Source organism: Chlorocebus sabaeus, chromosome 25, assembly GCF_047675955.1.
Source record: "Chlorocebus sabaeus isolate Y175 chromosome 25, mChlSab1.0.hap1, whole genome shotgun sequence".
Lineage (NCBI taxonomy): Eukaryota > Metazoa > Chordata > Mammalia > Primates > Cercopithecidae > Chlorocebus > Chlorocebus sabaeus.
Window position 1 is genome coordinate 46,951,223 of NC_132928.1, and position 20,853 is coordinate 46,972,075.

The window sequence follows — 20,853 nt, forward strand, 5'->3', positions numbered from 1 at the left end:
CCCAGGTCCACAGGGCCCAAGAAGGTTCAAGTGATAAGAGTCCTGAGAGCTTGAGTCAGCATTAAACATCTCCAAAATCCAACACTACTAGGTTGTTTGGGCTAAATAAAACTCCATAGTCTTGTGCTTTTGCCTGCATTTATTTCACACTAAGGACAGTAACACTGATGTTCTTAGATTCATGAGAAGCTCAAATTGGCAGTTTTATGTGTGTCTTTGATGGAAAGAAATAAAACTAATTACCACAAATGTAGTTTGATTAGTTCAAAAATTCAAAACACAGGGTCCGTGGGAGTGTAGGATAGGGGTTAGGAATCACTGTCCTAATCCCTCTTCTCTTCAATCCACACCAGCTGTCAGGTTAATCTTCCACTAAAACCAGCATTCCTGGTCTTGTCTTTGTCCTGTTTAGAAAATGCCAGTAGGCTAAAGACCCAGCCCCCTGGGGTCTGGGTCTCTGTTCAAATCTTCATGCCTGCACTGCACTTGCCCAGCGTTCTGTTTGCTGTTCCTCCTACCTACCTTTCACTGTCTGTCTGCTTGCCTTTGTTCCTCACTTCAATCTTTTCAGTCTGAGCAGCTTTTAAAGCTCACTTTATCCATTCCAGCAGGTATAGCTTAAAAACAAAAACAAACAAAACCAAACCAAAACAAAAAACCTCATTTTAAAAGCCAGGGGACTCCCTGGTACCCGAGCCGAAAATAATTTCTTAAACCTCAGAATTCCCCCAAACGCTGGCTTTTCATTAAAAACCTTACCTCGGAGTTATTAAGCAGGGTGGTTTCAGCTCCTCTCCTAGATTGTCTGCCATCTGGGGGCAATGACAGCTTCGAAAATTTCTTTGTACAGAGCAGATAAACTAAATAAGTAAAAGTTTGCTGCCTTTGCAAACTGTGAAATGCCTACAAGAAGAAATGGGATAAAAACGACTTTGGCCGGTGTGAGGGCTCACTCCTGTAATCCCAGCAATTTGAGAGGCCGGGGCGGGCAGACCACCTGAGGTCAGGGTTCGAGACCAGCCTGGCCAACATGGCCAAACCCCGTCTCTACTAAAAATACAAAATTAGCTGGGCGTGGTGGTGCGCGCCTGTAGTCCCAGTTACTCAGGAGGCTGAGGCAGGAAAATCGCATGAACCCGGGAGGTGGCGGTTGCAGTGAGCCAAGATCGCGCCACTGCACTCCAGCCTGGGCGACAAGCGTGAGACTCTGTCTTTAAACAACAAAAGCAAAAACAAAAAAAAAGTCTTTACCAGAGAATGGTATTTTTAAGATTCAAGTTTTTAATAAACTTGGGAATGTTATACTTTGAAGGGTAACAGAGAATTACCAATATTTTTAAGATTCAAGTTTTAGATAAACTTAGGAATGTTATGCTTTGAAGTTTTCAGAGCTAGTAGCTAAAGAGAATGGTTCAAATGTTCTCCAGCCTAAGGCTTAACGTGAATTTAGAATATTATTATTGAAACATTGGGAGGGGGTATTACTCTTGAAATCTTATACCTCCATCCACAGATAAGAACACTTAGTGCAAAGAATTAAAGCTGCCTAAGTCAAATTATTTTTCAAATGGCAAAGTTGTTTTTTCAAGAGACAGAAAGTGGGGGTAGAATATACCTCCCGGCAGAGGGTATCTTAAGCGACAGGTACTCGGAGAAGAGGAAATACAAATAGGGATTTTTTTTTAAAGCAGAAAACCCTCAATTTCTCCTAAAGTGAAGGGGGGATGTATCAGATTTAACTTTAAGCTCCCTTCCGCTCAATTGCTAACTCTATTTTTGAAGAAAGGACCTTCGGATACCCGGCAGATATGCTTTCTGCAAACAATCCGGGTGAGTGGGTCCTTCTGCCCTGGTCTATCCCGACACTTCTTGAATTCACACCTTTCCCAGCTCTGTTTCCTAGCGTATCTGCCTTCCCCCTTTCCTCCGAGTCCGTCACCGTCTCACCCACCCGCGAGTCAGGCCCCGGCGCCCCTCCACCGGAACGCCCAGGTCGTCTGGCCGTCTGCGTCCGTCGGTCCTCGCCCGCGCAGTCACGGGCCGCGCCCCCCACCAGGCCTCCGCTCAGTCCGTACCGCCGCTCCGCCCTGCAGGGGCCGCCGCGCTTTATATCCGCTGCCGCCCGTCCCGGGCCCACGTGCCGCCACGCCGGGGAGCCTGGGGGTTGTAGTTCTGCGCCGCCGCCCGCGAGGCGCGCCCGGAACCGCCGGCCCCGAAGCCCCGAAACCCCGAAACGTTTTGCACACCTGGAGTCTGCTCTTCCCCGGTGTCACCTGAACAACGTAGGCTGAAGTGACTCCGGCGCAGCTCCCCGGCTCCCCGAGGATCGCGAGCATCCGAACTGGCAGCCGGGTGCCCGAGAGCACGCCGCTCACCCGCGCCACGCTGAGTGCAAACCTCTCCCTGCCTCGTCTGCAGGCCAGTCCTTCCCGCGTGCGGACACCTCCTGGGCTCCGCTGCGTCTTAATTTTCCTTCTTTTGCGCAGGGCTCTGCAATCCCCGCTATCTCGTGGTTCTGCGTTGTGAGGTTTGGGCTGCTGTTTCCGAGGCGTGCGGAGACACCCCAACTGCCCGTCGGCGTTCAGCTCTCTTCCGGCTGACGCCGCTGCACCAGCCCTGCAGACTCTCGTGTTAAGGATTGATGAGCGAATTTTAAAGTGAATTATCTACTCATACAGGAGCTTTTCTGGCTTCTTTTGGAGAATATTTGAAGGAGTTTTGAAAGGGAAAAGTATTTTTAACCCAACCGCCTCTACTTTCAGGAATATCAGGAGTCTGTTATTCTAGGATCATGTACTGTGTTAATAAATCAGGAACAGAGCCAGAGACAAGTCCTCAGTCTTCTCTTGCTGATGTGATTCCACCTCAATTTTCCGTAAAAGGAGATGGCTGATGCTTATTATTACATTTAGAGAAACTAAATTGTTAAAAGGGCTTCCCAGTTTGCAAAATGCTTTTAAATGTATTCTTTTTTTTTTTTTTTTTTTTTTTTTTTTTGAGACGGAGTCTGGCTCTGTCGCCCAGGCTGGAGTGCAGTGGCCGGATCTCAGCTCACTGCAAGCTCCGCCTCCCGGGTTTACGCCATTCTCCTGCCTCAGCCTCCCGAGTAGCTGGGACTACAGGCGCCCGCCACCGCGCCCGGCTAGTTTTTTGTATTTTTAGTAGAGACGGGGTTTCACCGTGTTCACCAGGATGGTCTCGATCTCCTGACCTCGTGATCCGCCCGTCTCGGCCTCCCAAAGTGCTGGGATTACAGGCTTGAGCCACCGCGCCCGGCCTTTTAAATGTATTCTAATAGTTCTTGCATGGCACAGAGCACCAGAGATAATAGCTAATAAGTACTGTGTTCAGTGCTTACTCAGCCTGCACCATTCTAGCCGTTTTAAAATTTAATTCCTAAAATAACCCCATTGGTGGGTCCTGTTTTATAAATGTATATGTTACAGATGAGCAAGGATCATTCCATGTTACAGATCAGAAACAGGTTTAAAGAGTTGAAGTAATTTGCCAAAGGCCATAGAGCTGATTAAGCTGTGGTTTGATTTCAAGTAGTCCAGAAGCTTGTGCTCTTAACACTATGTTATCCTGCAGGAAAAAAATAAATAAATACAAAAAGGAAAGAAAAAGAAAAACCCTTAGATACATGAAGTAAGTTCTCCTAAGGCTACAGCATGGTTTTTGGTTTTGTTTTTTTTTTTTTTGTAATGTTAACAAGTTTTATACCATATCCTAATGATACAATGAAAGTTTTTTTGTTTTTGTTTTTGGAAAGTCACACTTTAATAAGTGCAAAATTAAGTGTGTCAGTACCCAAAAGGTATAGGTCATTAGGCTTAACATTGTCAACCAACAAACCAATATTCTAAATGCATGAACAAACTGCTTTTTTGTATAAATATGGTAGTGCAAAGTAATTCCTTATAATAATTTGTTAGTGTTTGCCAAGAAGCAGATGCTAAGATGGGATTAGATGTGTGAGAGACTTATTGGGGGAGGGAGTTGGAGCAGACAGGAACATCCTGCAGACTGATGTAGGGCTGACATCCGTGAACGAAAGATGGAAGAAAGGAGCATGAAGTAGGGAGAATCTCACTGCATTCTTAAAGTATCCACTCTGTGCCCTTATGAAACTCAGAGCCTATACTGTGAAGTGTCGGGGAGACACCGTTCTTTTAAAATATGGTAAATGCAGTGATAGACCTGTACAGAGATATTACAGGAACACTGAGCTCTAATCTGGGCTGAAAGGGGTGGGGGGTGTGTGTGTGTGTGTGTGTGATGAGGCAGGAGGGTGTTCCAGAAACGTCTTACTGGGGAAGGTCACAGCCAAGGTAAATATCAGACAATGAGTAGGGCTTAGAAGAGAGGCATCAAAAGGCTCAGTGCTGAGCTGCAGGCCTCTAACCCTCTTCTGATAAGTGGCAGGCTCTGTGAGATTTCTTCTATTATTATATAGTATTATTTAATCATCATTACTTTTCGTGCTTTTATTTCTTGCCCCCAACTCCACTGCAAGGTGTTCGAGGCAGGCATCATGTCCTATTCCTTGTTTTTCCCACAGTGTAGGACATAGTGTCTATCCATGTGCAGGCCAAGAGGGTGAGATTTGGAAATATTACTACCATCAACTCTCCTTTATTTAAAACAAATGTATGTCAGGTTTTGCATCAACTTTTGTTTGCTACAATTCAAATTTGAAATCCACCAGTGCAGGGGAAAGTGCTTGGGAGATACGGTGCAGTGAAATTTGACAGAACAGTCATTTGTTCTATCCTTGGAGCTGGAGGTGATGCCCCCATCACAGGCTCCTGAACTGACTGTGGGTGAGGGGTGGGACCCAGAAAGTTTCCCCTTATCTTCTGGTAAGGATATACTTACCAGAAAAGAGAAAATGGATTTTCAACAGCTGAAACACTGCTAAATTGGGGAACACTTATGAAGGAAGGAGACCTAATTTGGATCTTGAAGTGTTGTTACCCATTGTGGTTCAGTAAAAGGTCTGTCCACAGGTGAGCAAGAGTCTGTTCCATTCACTGTGAAGAACACATAACCAGGTATGAGAGTCACTTCTGGAAATTCTGGCTTGTATGGGTGTGTCAATGGGGCTGATGGAAAAGGTAGGGTTTATTTTTTCATCAGAGTTCAGAGGTCTTCGGAGAAGGGAACAGGCCATGAATAGAAGTTGAACTGATTGCTGGCCCTGGGACAAAAACCCTTGACCTTTAGGGTTTATCTTCTAAGTGTGAGTGCTAACTAGGAGAGGGACATCTCTTGAGAAGGGAAAAGTCCTGTGCATAAGCTTAGTTTTAGAGGACCTTGGGGAACCCAGGAGGGGGCAGCGTAGTGTGGCCATGCTCAGCTATCTTTTGGCTTAGCCCTTTAGTGAATGCTTACTGAGTTCTTAAGGAGAAAGAGCTAGAAGGAAAAAAAAATGCGTTATATTTGGCGTTCTTAACCTAAGATCTGTGACTCCAGATTTTTAAGTAACACCTGTATTGAGATATAGTTCACTATGATACAATTCATCTATTTTGAGTGTATAATAGTTCAGTAGTTTTTAGTATATTCACAGAATTGTGCAACCTGTGTCACAACTTTAGAACATTTTCATCACTCCCTCCAAGAAAACCCTAGCCATTGGTAGTCACTCATTTTTCTCTTTCCCCTCCCCACCCCCAGCTGTAAGCGGCCACTAATCTATTTCTTTCCTTCTTTTCACTTTTTTTTTTTTTTTTGGTTGCCCAGGCTGGAGTGCAATGGTGCCATCTTGGCTCACTGCAACCTCTGGCTCCCAGGTTCAAGCGATTCTCCTGCCTCAGCCTCCCGAGTAGCTGGGATTACAGGCATGTGCCACCATGCCCAGCTAATTTTGTATTTTTAGTAGAGGTGGGGTTTCTCCATGTTGGTCAGGCTGGTCTCAAACTCCCAACCTTGGGTAATCTGCCCACCTCAGCCTCCCAAAGTGTTGGGATTACAGGCGTTGAGCCACTGCGCCTGGCTGCCACTAATCTATTTCTATAGATTTGCCTGTCCTGGACATTTCGTACAAATGGAATTATATGGGGTGTGTGCGTGTGTGTGTGTGTGTGTGTGTGTGTGTGTGTTTTGAGACAGGCTCTCGCTCTGTTACCTAGGCTAGAGTGCAGTGGCATGACCACAGCTCACTGTACCTTTGACCTCCCAAGCTCAAGCGATCCTCCCACCTCAACTAAGTAGCTGGGACTACAGGTGTTTGCTGCACCTGGCTAATTTTTTGTTTATTTTTTGTAGATACAAGGTCTCACTATGTTACCCAGGCTGGTCTCAGACCCCTGAGCCCAAGCGATTGCCTGCCTTGACCTCCCAAAGTGTGGGATTACAGGTATGAGCCACCTCACCCAGCCGTGCTATGTGGTCTTTTGTGTCTGGCTTCTTTCATTTAGCATACATAACATTTTCAAGATTCATTCATATTGTGGAATGAGTCAGGATTTCATTCCTTTTTATGTCCATTGTATGGCTATACCACATTTTATTTATCTTTTCCATTAAAAAACTATACTACATTTTATTTACCCATCAGTTGATGGACATTTGAATTGTTTCTACTCTTTGGCTGTTATGAATAATGCTGCTATTGTGACTACAGATTTTAAGCCTCCTGGAAGTTTGTGGTGTTCTTTATTTCTGTGGAGTTAGTTTATAGCATCTGGCCTCTGTTCAGTTCCTCAGAAGCCCCAAGTCCTTACCAAGATCAGGGCTTTGACATGTGACAAGGATGCTCTTCATCTGACTGACTTCTACTCAGATGCAACCTTCCTAAGAGGGACCTCACTCAGATCTTCCCAATGTAGGTGACAACCTCTCCTCATAACACCCAGTGCTTTCCCTTCTGATCACAACTTCTTGGTGTGGATGTGGTCTGTCTGTTCTGTTTCATGTGACACATACAGTGCCTATACTGCATAAATGGTTGAAATAGTATGGTATACAGAATGGATGTTGATAACTGAGAGCTATGTGCTGGTTCTGTGGCCTGAACATAGACTTTATCACTGATGGCAGCAGGGTGCCTCCCTGTTGACTAGGGTTAAGGCAACAGTGGGAACTCTCTTGGCCAAGAGGTCTGGTGTCACGCAGAGAGTAAGGACTGGACAAAGAGGACCATAATGCCTCTTTGTGACCAAGCAGGATGGATTCCTGGCATAGATTATATCTGGGGAACATTGTCTTGTTTTGTGTCTTGCTGAGTTTGTGACTTCCTTGTCCTGAATCATCTCTAGGCCAATGTGGCCAGTGGGTTACATACACTCTTCTGTCACCACCTAAAAATGGAGAAAACTTTTGAAAATATGGGCCTAGTTTGGCCATTAGCAAGGAGAACACTGAGGGTGCTATGAGTTGTAAACAGAAGAGAAAGTTACGAATATTAATTTTGCCTACAGGGCTTCTTTGACAATATTCAAATAATTACAGAGGCAAAACTTCCTTTTGAGGGATGTGCAACCTGTTTTAGCTATTGCCTACAAGGACATTAGACCTTTGGGAAGCACAAAAGTGAGTTACATTCTGCTTGTGACAGTATTGTAAAAGGTTCCCTGGAGATCTTAAAGAGTAATGAGCATGTTTTCTAAAAACATTCCAAAGCTCAGCAGCTACTTATATTATGAATAAGGTAAAAACCCACCACTAGGTGACAGTCTATTAGCAGAAATTGCTCCTTTATGACTCTTCATCTAGACTGAAAATTTCTGGGGACATCAGGGAATAACAAAAGTATTCGATAATAGTTTTTTGCTCCCATTCTGTGTCCTCCTCCTATGCAGTTTACACCCTCAATTTTAAATGTTCTCCTTCAATCTCTGCCTCTCTCTCATTTATATTAAAATAATGAAAATATGTTGTATAGAAACAGAGAAATGAGACATGGAAAATTAACACTCCTGCCTCCTGTCCCATACTGGTTTTGTTTTTGTGTTTGTTTTTGACATAGTCTCGCTGTGTCGCCAGGCTGGAGTGCAGTGGTATGATCTCGGCTCACTGCAACCTCCGCCTCCTGGGTTCAAGCGATTCCCCTGCCTCAGCCTCCCAAGTAACTGGGACTACAGGAGTGCACCACCACCATGCCCGGCTAATTTTTTTTTTTTTTTTTTTTTTTTTTTTTGTATTTTAGTAGAGATAGGATTTCACCATGTTGGTCAAGATGGTCTCGATCTCCTGACCTCGTGATCCATCCGCCTTGGCCTCCCAAGGTACTGGGATTATAGGCGTGAGCCACCGCGCCCACCTGGTTCTTTGGGTTTTTAAAATAAACATACCTGTAAGAAGAGTACATCTAGTGCTCTTGGCTTTCCAATATGTAGAATATACTTTAAAATCTGGTTCAAGTTTAGTTTATAATTATTTTCTCTCTCATGAATAAAACTCTATGTTTCCTTCAGCATTTGAGATAAAAATGGGACAATTAGGAGAAACAAATTTTAGGTGTTTAGTTTCTTTTGAATGAAGGAAAAACTCCCTGGAAAAAGTTCAGAGTGTGAAATTTGAAATTTAACTTGGTGCCATCCGAGGCTAGTTTGATTCTCGGTAACTGCTGTATTTAGGTACTAAGAGTCAGGGCACTAGGAAGCTTAGATCCCTCCTGGGCAAATGTGACTGATCTTGTCCCTCCTTTTTCCTTGTGCCTAAGCCTGCAGGGTGCTGTTAGCCTGGACTAGCACACTCAGATTCCATCTTTCAGAGTGGTTTCCGCAGTCGCCTGGGTCACTGGCGCCTAGTGAAAAGCTCCCAGAGGTTATTCCAAAGTCTCTTGCGTTACTCCTGTGCTCCATTTCTCAGTTTTAGGTGTTCTATTATCTCTGTAACCTAAATTCTGTTATTTCTGAAAGAAAAATATACAATGTATATTCATGCATTTAAAGATGGACCAAGTAGGCACAAAAAAAGGCAAAATGTGGAATGCTATTTATTCAGTTCTTCCATTTGTATGAAAATGGAAACAGAGGTGTATGTAGGGATATACTTGTATATGTGCACATATTTCTACAAGGATAGCAGTGATGTTCAAAATATTTAACAACTGGTTCAGCACTGACACAGAGGTGGGTGCTGGTTTTAGAGCTCAAGGGATTCTGGAGGTCCCCTAACATCTATGTAATAATGGATCTAGACTCTGGGGGGCAGCACTCCAAGGCCATGCCAGGCAGCCACCAACTGCTTCTCTGGGGAAGGGGGCTGAGGGCAGGAGGGACTTATTTTTCAATATGCCCTTTAGTGCTGTTTGAAAGGTTATTTTTTGTTTGAATCCTATTTATGTGCACGTAGGTAGATTTTCATTTTGTTTAGCTTAGGAGATAAGTCTTACTTTTAGAATTTGTTTGTGGACATTTCTGTCTAGTTATTTGCCTCCAACCTGTCTCTAGCCTCAAGGCCATTTCCTTTAGTTCCATTTTGCTGAATCCTCCACAGAGAGCTCTCCTTAAGCTTCTTAAGCCCCTCTGTTTGAGGGGAAGGGAAGACCTGGCTGAACTCCCTCTCATAATCTCTCAGTTCTCCCCAACCCCAACACTGGTGTCTGAGTCTCCTTTCATTGCTTATCTTGAGCCTCTTGTCTCTCCACCTACCAGACCTCAATTCCAATTCCATTATTAACCAGTATAGGCATCACGGCATCACACTGCCTAATCTTATGATCAGAAAATAAGTGCTTTTTTTTTTTTTTTTTTTGCGTTCCCACAACTTTTGTGCATATGGAGAATTAGGTGTCCTATACACACCAGCCCTAATGAGAATAGTTCTTATATTAGTGGTAACACTTACATGGCTTGAGCCTCCACCTACCTAATGCGGACACACTGCTCCCTTCCCCTTTCCTATTATTACTGGGAGGCAGGATATGGTGATCCCTGCAATGTGCTTCCTCTCTTGCCTGTTCTTTCACTTTGAGCTTCTTATTGACCCCCTCCTGCCACGAGGCCACTGGGGGGCAGTGTCTCGTCTCAGTCAAAGTTGCTTTCTCCCTGGGCCCCAAAGGCCATCAACCGCAGTGTTCCTAAGTTGTGGAACGAAGCCTCTTCTCTTCCACTTTGCCTCACATTTTTTCACTTGGGCCCCCAAAGAGCATGACATGTATCCATTGTCTCACTTGAGCCCCTTCTCTCTCTACCTGCAGGTTCTCTCTCTGTAGAGGTCAGGCATGAGTCTATGGAGCAAGTACAGGGAACCAAAGTCACCCCACCCCCATCCCAAGGCTGTCCTTTCCCACTCTCCTTTCTCCACTCTAAGATACCACGAGACCATTTTCCGGCAGTCACCTTCGCTTCAGGCTAATCAGCACCTACAGCCAGGTCAACTGCTCCCTTAGATTTATCAGACCAAGTTGACTGTTTGTGGTGGGCACTACTTGGCTCAAGCTGATAGCCTGGCCATGCGTATTCTGTTAATGCCTATCTTACTGTGTGGCACTTGTCTGCAGACATGTCTGCTTCCCCCATTAGACTGTGGCTTCCTTGAAAGTGAGCTCCTAACTGTGTGGTGTTCATTTTTGTATCTCCAGCATGCAGTCCCCTGCCTGTTACACAGCTGACCTTGGTAAATATTTTTGAAAGAATAAATGAACACAGCCCAATTAGCGGAGATATGCCGAAAGAAACAGCCCATCTTTGCCAACACATGCAGAGGGAGAGAAGCTCTTCTTGAAGAGGACCCACTTTCTTCTAGAGCAGCCACTCACAGCTCTCTCGACTCCTTGGACCCTCAGGGTTGGAGAAGACCCAGGGTTAGGATAGCACTTTTGGGGGAGGTTTCATTGACCTTGTTTTGAAAGAATAACATGTTGAAGAGCCAGGTGACTAGTTACATTTTATTGTGTACCTGCCAGTTGAAAAAAACAAGGTCAAAAACACAAAAGGATAGAACATGGCAAAACATATTGATTAGACGGGGAAAGCAGATGACACACAGGGACAGGACATTTTATTTTTATCATTCCAAATTCAGAGAAATATAATTAACTCCATGCTCGGTTCACCTAAGTTTTTGTAGCAGAGGTGAACGTGACAGATTGAGGCACAAATTTGTTAATGCTGAATATTGGGCATTTCTTCTGTTATTATTTACTGGACATAATCTGATGTCATGTGATAGACCATGATATGTAAATGACTTCACTCAGGAAAAAAGATAACTTATGTAACTTTATCTGGCTTTATTCTCTACACATACTGAGAAGCAAACCCATTAATCACAGCCTAGGCAGAAACTCTTCAAGTAGTGTGTGAGACAAACAGAGGTATTAATTATATTTATTATGGTAATAATATGCTTAACACTTCCTTCAAGGCATGATAGTTGCAGAAATTGGGAAAAATAAGAATACTCTAGCAGACTTACAGATACTCAGTGGCAGTATCACAAATAATCATAATCACAAGAATTTCAGAGATGAGGAAGCAGAGAGAGAGGGAGAGAGGTGTTAACAATTTGTTAAACATCACACAGTTGGTAAGGAGTCTCTCTAATTCCAAAGCATGGCTTCTTTCCTCTACACAGCAGTGCCTCCTCAATTAGAGAATGTTATAGTGTAAAATCATCAGAGGAATAATGTGATTTCCGGTAATTTTTAAAACGATATTGTCTGGTCACTTATTCTGGTTTCTCTGTTCTACATAACAGTTATGCACCCCATAAGGACATTTTGGTCAATAATGGGCTGCATATATGGTGGTGGTCCTGTAAGATTATAATGGACCTGAAAAATCCCCATTGCCTAATAACATAGCTTTTGTCACATAGCACAGACCCGTGGGTGTGGTGATGCTGGTGTAAACAAACCTACCACACTGCCAGCCTTATGAAAGTATAGCACATGCATTATGTACAGTACATAATACTTTATAATGATAATAAGTGTTCCTTATGTGTTTACTATACTTGTAATTGTTATTTTAGAGGGTACTGCTTCTACTTATATTTTTAAAACTTAACTGTAAAAGCACCTCAGGCAGGTCCTTTGGCAGGTATTCCAGAAGAAGCATTGTCATCATAGGAGATGACAGCTCCGTGTGTGTTATTGCTGCTGAAGACCTTCCAGTGGGACAAGATGTGGAAGTGGAAGACAGTGATATTGATGATCCTGACCTGTGCAGGTCTAGGCTAAGGTGTGTTTTGGTGACTTTGTTTTTAACAAAAATGTTCAAAAAGTAAAACAAATAAATAAAATACGAAAATGCTTATAGAATAAGGATATAAAGAAAGAAAATATTTTTGTACGACTACACAATGTTTGTGTTTTAAGTGAAGTGTTATTTCAAAAGAGTCAAAAAGTTTTTAAAAATTTAAAAGTTTATAAGGTAAAAAAGTTACAGTTCACTAAGTTTATCATTGAAGAAATATTTTTCTAAAATAATGAAGTACATCCTATGTGTACAATGTTTATAAGGTCTGCAGTGGTGTGCGATATTGTTGTAGGCCTTCACGTTCACTCACCACTCACTCACTGACTCACCCAGAGCAACTTCCAGTCCTACAAGCTTCAGTCATTGTAAGTGCCATATGCAAGTGTACTATTTTAAGTCTTTTGTATTGTTTTTTTACTCTGCCTTTTCTATGTTTAGATAAACAAATACCATTGTGTTATAATCACCCACAGTATTCAGTATAGTAGCATGCTGTACAGGTTTGTAGCCCAGGAGCAACAGGCTATACTCCATAGAGCCCGGATTTGCAGTAGGCTATAGTGTCTACATTTGTGTAGGTGCACTCTATGATGGTCACACAACAATGAAACTGCCTCATGACGTGTTTTTCATAATGTAGCCCTGTTGTAAGTTATGCATGACTATATACAGAAAAATGTAAGTGGAGAGAACCAAATGACTTACTAGGCAACAAAGCAGGTTGGGCAGATGGACAGTAGGTGGAATGACCATGGTGCCTGAATTTTCTATTACTCAGTACCTTATCAATTAATATTTCCTACTCTACCTTCCAGATAACTCAGCCTACTTAAAGCCCACCAGAAAGTCAGCCAACAAATCTCCCAACTCACTCACCCACCATCAACCCGTAAACTCTCCAGCATGTATTGAAGGCCTACCTTGTTGTGCTTGATACAGTGTTTGGTGCCATGTGAAATGACAAAGCAGGACCAGACAGCGTCCCTGCCACCCTGGTGCTTGTAATCTAGTTGGAGAGATACGATAAAAATAAATGACACAATTACAGAATCTGACAGAATGTAATAAAGTGCTAAATTGTGTGGTACAGACAATTAGAGAACAAGACAGTATATAATAAAGTGCTAATTGTGTGGTACAGACAATAAGTATAATAGGAGTTCAGTGAAGGGATAGATGAGTGTGGGCTGCAGTCTTCAGGGAAGGCTTCTCATCATGTCAGTGCTGCCGTGTTTATCCAGTGCATGACGGGAAATGGAATATGAAATAGAAGATGGATTATGAGCAGAATAATGGTGCTGAACTGTGGTATCTCTTCTCAGGCTGGATGAACACAGAAAGAGAGTCCTTTGAAAGGTAGCATTCTCCATTAAAAAAAATCAAATAGAGAAATACCTTATTTTCTTTATTAGTTGTGTTATAGATAATTTCTACAGAAACTTAAAATCAGATTTTAAATTGAATAATGTTTTCAATGTACCAGGATGCTCACTGTTTAAAGGAGCCATGTTGTAAATCCTTTTCATAAATGAAAAATACTTTTGCATTATTGATGATCACTTGTTTATACAAAATTCCTCAAAGCTAATAGTAAATAGGTACTCTCATACACTACTGGTGGGATTGATGAACCTTTTACAAGGTAACTTGGCAATGTGTACCTAAAATTTTGACAACGTGCATATTGTTCAACCAATCAGTTTCACTTCTGGGAATTTATCCTAAGGATGTAGTAATCATAGGTGACTGCAAGAATAATTTTACTACAATGATAATTATCACAGCATTAGGATAAACTGGGAACAATCTAAATGCCCCCAAAGAGAGGACTGATGAAATAAACACATATTTATAAAATGGAATGTATAGTCACTAAAGTGTTACTGTAAAAATAGGTAATGCTGTGGGAAATGTTCACAACATATAGATAAGAGAAAAAGCAAATTTGAAAACTTGAAGAGTATGATTCCATTTTGTTAAAATGTGTTTTATGGCTAAAAACATGTTTTATTCACAGAAACATATTTGAGTGGTGAGGTGATACGTGATTTCCACTTCTTTATGCTTTTTTGAAATTTCCAAATGTTTTCCAAGTTACATGGTTTATTTTGTAATAAGACATATATTAAAATTCTACAGTTCTCTGATTTAATTTGCTTTGAAAGTTGTGATTGTCATAATTTAGATTGCCATCTCTAGAGCCAAAGGTCTTGTGGGACAAGTAAGTTCTGGGACCAGAGACAAACACGAGAAGTATTATTCCTTTTTCTTTTGAATTATAAATGATTTATATTAGCAAAATGTATACCTTCTTTCCTTAAACTCATATTCGTGTGGGAGCTGTTTGGGAGGGACACATACTCTTTAAGGCTTATACAACGTGAATTTTTAGCAGCAGAGCCTGCCAGAGTGGGTGGAAAGCCCAGGGCATGGATTAATTTTTAAGACGTCTGGAATACTAAAAATAAAAATAAGAAAAATGTAGAAGTAAGTGTAGATGTGCTGAAACAGAGTTTCAAAAATTGTGATGATTTTAAATGTTTATCTTGAACAAACTGATGCCTTTAACACACAGTATACAGGAACAGAAAGTAAAGCTTCATGGTGACATTATGTCAAAGGCTAGAATTGGAGATCTTTGGTGCATGCAGGATCAAGGCCAAATTAGGCTCTGCCTGGAAACCATGCAGAGGATGTGGAATTATTGAAAAAAATAAGAAAATATGTAGAGAGGATTTTGGAATTTCTGGTCCAAGGGATTTTCCATGTCTAAAGTGAAAACAAAATAGTTTTCTTCTGTTCCAAGAACTTTATTTAGAACTGTTTTGAAAGGGGCCTTTCTCTGAAACATTTCAATACAAAACCACATTATTTTCTCATCCTATGACTCTATGTCTTCCATTCCCTAGGTTTTGACTAATTTAAGGTTTTAAAATAGACGTTTCAACCCTTTCTAGTTAATAATTTTCTATTTTAACCTCATCATCTAGCCTTTCATCTATGACTTGGCCCGGTAAAACATAGCAAGTCAGAATTTTACTTCCTTCCTGTGCCCAAAAAATATAAAGAAAATCCTTGAATACCCAGGTTTTTGGGAAGTCCAACCTTAGCCAAAACTGGGAACTGTTTGCCTTTCTTTGGAGAACCCGTCCTGTAGAAAGAATGAGCTGGGCGGCATCCCTGAAGTACAAGTCAGGAGAACTTGTTCCTGGACATTCCCTTGTCTCCAACTAATTTGGATGAATTCACCACTCTGTGCTTCAGTTTTTTTCGTGGCATAGTACAGTGCTCACATGGAGGATGATGGCAGGTGTGAGGTAATTAAAATATTTCTGACAACATGGCAGACTAGCTGACATGGAGAAGCCTTCTCTCCCACTACTGTCACATAGAAAATCTAGATGATATGTGGCAGCAATTTAAAATATACAACCATGGTTTTTGTTGTTGTTGTTGTTGTTTGTTTGTTTTTTATTTGAGATGAGGTCTCACTGTGTCACTCAGGCTAGAGTGCAGTGGTGAAATCTCAGCTCACCACAACCTCCGCCTCCTGGGCTCAAGCAATCTTCCCACCTCAGCCTCCCAAATAGCTGGGGCCACAGGTGCATGCCACCATGCCTGGCTAATTTTTTGTATTTTTGGTAGAGATTGGGTTTCCTCATGTTGCCCAGGCTGGTCTCAAACTCCTGAGCTCAAGAGATCCGCCCACCTTGCTTCCCAAATTGCAGGGATTACAGGCATGAGCCACCACACCCGTCCATTACAACCAGTATTGAAAAAAGTAAGGGAAATCTTCTAGTTCTCAATGTGAAAAGAAAACTCAGAGCCAGAGTAATAACTGTGGCTGATGTTGCTAGAAAGGCACATAGGTCCCAGGATCCAGAGTCTTGGGCCTGGAGGCCCATCTGGAGATAGGACATGGGGCCTCAGGCGAAGTTTAGGCAGGACACTATGACTAGAATTGTCAGATTTAGCAAATTAAAATACAAGGTGGCTGGTTAAATTAGAATTTCAGATAAATGATGAATCATTTTTTAGGGTAAGTATGTCCTACAAGTTGAAAGGAACATGTTTATGGTTAAAAAAAAAAAAGTTGTTTATCTGGAATTCAAATTTAACTGGACTTCCTGTATTTTATGTGGTAATTCTGTGACACAGGCTTGTCAATAATACCTGGAGCCTAGGAGAAGGGGTGCCTCATCCGTTATGAAGGGACTATGGAAAATACTAACAATTGTTATGAAGAGGAGGAAGGAAATTTGTAGTTGGTCTATGGCTGTGGGTGGGAAAAATGTGTTTCACAGGCATTTACCATGAGTAGATGTAGGATCTGGGAGATATAGAAATCTCATTCTAAGAAATTACCATGAAATCTGGTCCAGGACAATGGAATCCTTAGAATTTCACCGGAAACAAAGTGCCATGTTGGGCTGTTTCTACAATTTAGGTACACAGGTGTGTGGTCGGATAACCAGCCCTGCTAAAGATGAACTCTTAATACAAAACTAAGAACCGAATGAATTACCCTGAAGGGAAACCTGAAGATAAAATAAATGGGGAAATCAGCAATCCAAGAACTGGGTTAATTTAAAAACTCTGAATGAGGCTATGAAATAAGTATTGTCTTGGTGTGTTTGGGCTGCTATGACACAAAACCATAGACTGGGTGGCTTACAAACAACAGACATTTATTTCTCACAGTTCTGGAGGCTGGAAGTCCAAGATCAAGTGGCCCACTGATTTGGTTTCTGATGAGGGCGCTCTTTCTGGTTCATAGAGGACAGTCTTCTTGCTATGTACTCTCATGACGAAAAGGGTGAGGGAGCTCTCTGGGCTCTTTTATAAAGACGTGAATCTACCAAATGCCATCATGTTAGGGATTAGAATTTCAACATATGAATTTTTTTTGTGGTGGGGGACTATAAACATTTGGCCTAATGCAAGTATCTCTTAAATGTCAGAGACATAAAGGAAGGAATAAAACAGAAGAATATTTTGTCATTAAAAAAGACCAGGTTTATTTGTAAAAGAACCAGAAAGAAAGTGTAGAGATTAAGAATATATTTGTTGACATTAACAACTCAAAGGGACATGTTAAATAGCAGATTAGACTTCTGAAGAGAGCAAGTGAACTGGAAGAAAGAACTAAGGCAATCACCCAAACAGAAGCACAGAGAAATAACGGGATAGAAAAATATAACATAAAGAGGAGAAATTGAAGTAAGAGGAGGTCATGTGCATTCATGTATTCACACATTTAATGTTTTGTCTTATCCAACTGGTGACTGGAGTCACCCCAAAAGCAGTACCGGGGAGTTCTCACAAGTGAGTGCCCCAAACCATCCTGAGATGGGGCTGGTTGGGATTCCAAAGAAAGGAGCACTAAATGCCAGGGTGACCAGTCCAAAGCATTTATCGGGAATTTGTGTACAGAGTGGGCTACAGCAATCCTTCCCATGAACAGCGAGAGGAAAGGGATGTTCTACCTAGGTGTGTCAGCAGTAAGGGGGTCAGGGTGTGGAGTTTATATGAAGGTTTAAGGAATTTGGCTCAGGTTCAGGGCCAGTTTCTCTCTAGTAAGCCTAGATACCTGTATCAGTACCTGGGGATGTTCAAGGCCCTGGTTAGGGTTCAAATTCACTGGGAAAAAAACTGCAGCTGGCCAGGTCACATAGCAGTCAAGGCACTCTGTGGTTTTTGGTTAAGACCTAGAAATAAAAGTGAAGGTGGGGGTTGGGAGTGTGTACCAGGGAACCCTACACATCTATATTGAGGAAGGCATAAGGAAAGAAGAGAGCAGAGCAAACAGGCATACAACTGTTAATACATAGTAGACATTGTTTTTTCTTAAAAAGGACAGACCCCAAAATACAGAGGCTTAAAAGAGATAGAAATTTATTTCTTTCCCAAGTGACAGTCCAGATGTCAAGAGCTGGTAGAGTGGCTCTGTTATTCTCCATTTGTGGCTTCTATTTTAGGATCCCATATGGCTACTTTAGCTCTGTCTCTCATGTCTGTATCGCAGGCAGGCGCAGGGGCAGGAGAGTTTGCAAGGAAGGCAGAAGGGGCATACATGCCCATCTTTTAAAGATACTATCCAGAAAACACACATCATTCAAGAATGAGGCAAAAATAAAGGCATTTTTTTTCTGATAAATAATTCAAAAATAGACCCTGGCTGAAAGAATTATTAAAAGATATACTTCAGTAAGAGATGGAAATTGAATACAGAGAGGTGTTGGATGCAAGAAATAATAGTAATCTCTTCTCTGTATAATATTCTTGAACACAAATGCACTTAAAAATTAGTCTCAAAATACATAAAGCAAAATGTGATAGGATTATGATGATGTGAAGCACCACAGAAAGCACATTTGATTACATAGCAGAAGATTTGGGTTGTGGACTCCACTTGATATTTTATTATGCAGAGCTTTAGGTTAGACTAGATCCTTCTATAATTTATACTAACTTTAAAACAAAAAACTGAAGCACAACTCATTAGTTTTATGACCTTATGGTATACTCTTTTTGCATCAGAATGTGGGCTTGAGATTATGACAGTCCAGGTACAAATCTTTGCCCTGTCATTGACTGACTTTGTCATCTTGAGCAATTTAACCTTTCAAAACATAAGTTTCCACATCTGAGAGATAGGAAATATAACTGTATTAATCAAAGTTCTTGGCTCCAAACAACAGATGCTGATTCTTGTTGAATCAGTAGAAAAGCGTTTTATTTCAAAATATTGTGTGGATCACAGGACTGTTGAGTGAACTAGAAAACTGGGCTTGAGAATAAGCCTCGAGGAACAATATCCCAAACTAAACAACAAATTTAAAGGAAAAATGCTGCTGTTCCACAGTTATTGCTTTTGTGTCCAAAATACCCTATTGTAATCCCTGGGAAAGAGCCACCACAAAAAAACCAGATACCTCTGCCTCCCCTTCACCAGCAAATTTGCAAAGATACAAGGTCCCTTTTCTGCAGAGCCTTTTTCTTCTTATTGCTTCCTTCTGAATCAAAAACATTTTTAAAAATAAATTAGTGTCATTTTATTTTTTATTTATTTTAGTTTTTATTTTTATTTTTGAGTCTTACTCTGTTGCCAGTGCTGGAGTGCAGTGGCACAATCTCAGCTCACTGCAACCTCTACCTCCCAGGTTCAAGCAATTCTCTTGCCTCAGCCTAGTAGCTGGGATTACAGGCACCTGCCACTATCCCTGGTTAACTTTTGTATTTTTAGTGGAAACAGGGTTTCACCATGTTGGCCAGGCTGGCCTCAAACACCTGACCTTAAGTCTTCTGCCCGCCTCGGCCTCCCAAAGTGCTGGGATTACAGGCATGAGCCACTGCAGCTGGCCTTGAATCAAAATCTTATAATGATATAGTGTCCTTGATTCACACCAACTAATTCATGTGCCTGAATCCTAGCTGCAAGGGCAGCTGGAAATTTGCACTGTGACTCCTATATAGCAACTCATAATTTGGATATGTCTTCAAATATAGAGAAAAGACTCAAAAGATGATAGGCTCCCATGGGTAGAATAGATGCTCACTATAATGGTAATAATAAAATCTACTCTTCTGAATTTAAACTTCCTCCTGTGTTTGGAGAATGTACCATGTTGTGTCTTGTTAGATGAAGGATTTTCATTTCACAGCAGAAGCCCAAAAAAGACAAGGTGCTGGTTCACTTGAAATCTTGCCAGTTAGTGCATGTACATGAGACCTAAGCTCGGTTAAGCAGACGTTCTTGTCTTGAATTTTATGACTGTAAGAATGATGCAAAGAAGTAGAGATAATTTGACCATCATTCTAGTGGCAACATTATCGATGGCTATAACAGTCAGCATCTAATGTCCAGGAGCAACAATGACAGCAGGGTCCAGATTCCAGTAGCTCTTCTTACCACGTGAGTGTCTTTTTCCTTGTCTAAAAATGGGTATGCCTTGCTTTGGAGGGTGTGTATAAAGATTAAATGAGGATTGCATATAAGAAGGGCCTCTGAGAAACATCAAGCACCTTACACACACAGGCGTTATTCTCTTCCCCTATCACAAGCACCAGCCTTGAAAACCTAGCTTAATGTTTAGAGTTCCGGAAGAAAAGGAACAATTCATTTAAGCTATAAAAAGAACAAATAAAACATGCATGAGGAAACAATATGACCATAATGTATTGAAAAGTTATAAATGCAATATTACTTTAGCTCATTGGGATAGAAGACAACCAAGAATGCATTTTTATTCCATCCTGATCACCTATTTGACAAACTAGTTGTTCCACCATTATATTATCCTCAATATGCAATCAAGATATTTGAATTTCTGCTATAATATGACTTTTGAATATATTCATTTGAGACTACAGATAAGGCTGATTCAAAATTCTCTGGCATATTACAGTTATTCTTAGTTTAAAAAACAAACAAACAAAAAAACCCCAAATCCTCAAGACACTTCATTGCCAGATCTCCATGTGGTAGGAATGTGCAGTTGATACACTAAGATTTTTTGGCTTTTTGTTTTTTCTCCCTCCTCATGGTGTATCTCTTCAGTGTTTCCCATCTAGTATGTGTGTGTGTGGTCAAACTTTCATTTTTGTGGCATTTGTAGTGGAGAGTGATGGCTGGAGGAATCTTGAGTCCTGTGGACCTCAGTCAGAGGTGTGCTCATAAGCAAGCTCCTGGAGACAG

At 41.5% G+C, this 20,853-nt stretch overlaps 1 protein-coding gene and 1 long non-coding RNA gene across 20 annotated transcripts in view; one reads left to right on the forward strand and one right to left on the reverse strand.

Moving 5' to 3' along the window:
• Positions 1 to 2,627, reverse strand: part of NPL (N-acetylneuraminate pyruvate lyase) — a 39,777-nt gene extending 37,150 nt beyond the window's left edge. For 3 of the 19 annotated variants that reach the window (XM_037985844.2, XM_073011704.1, XM_073011703.1), the window contains exons 1-2: positions 1,952 to 2,069; positions 760 to 840 (exon numbers count right to left, since the gene is read on the reverse strand). In XM_037985844.2, coding sequence (XP_037841772.2) covers positions 760 to 812 — 53 coding nt within the window. In that variant the 5' untranslated portion in view covers positions 813 to 840; positions 1,952 to 2,069. The other 16 variants (XM_037985843.2, XM_037985850.2, XM_007989262.3 and 13 more) reach the window with 10 other exon arrangements.
• Positions 2,213 to 14,299, forward strand: LOC119619628 (uncharacterized). The gene is made up of 3 exons (XR_012091244.1): positions 2,213 to 2,282; positions 6,271 to 6,361; positions 10,535 to 14,299. It is a non-coding gene; the product is annotated as an uncharacterized lncRNA (long non-coding RNA).
• Positions 14,300 to 20,853: the final 6,554 nt, after the last annotated feature.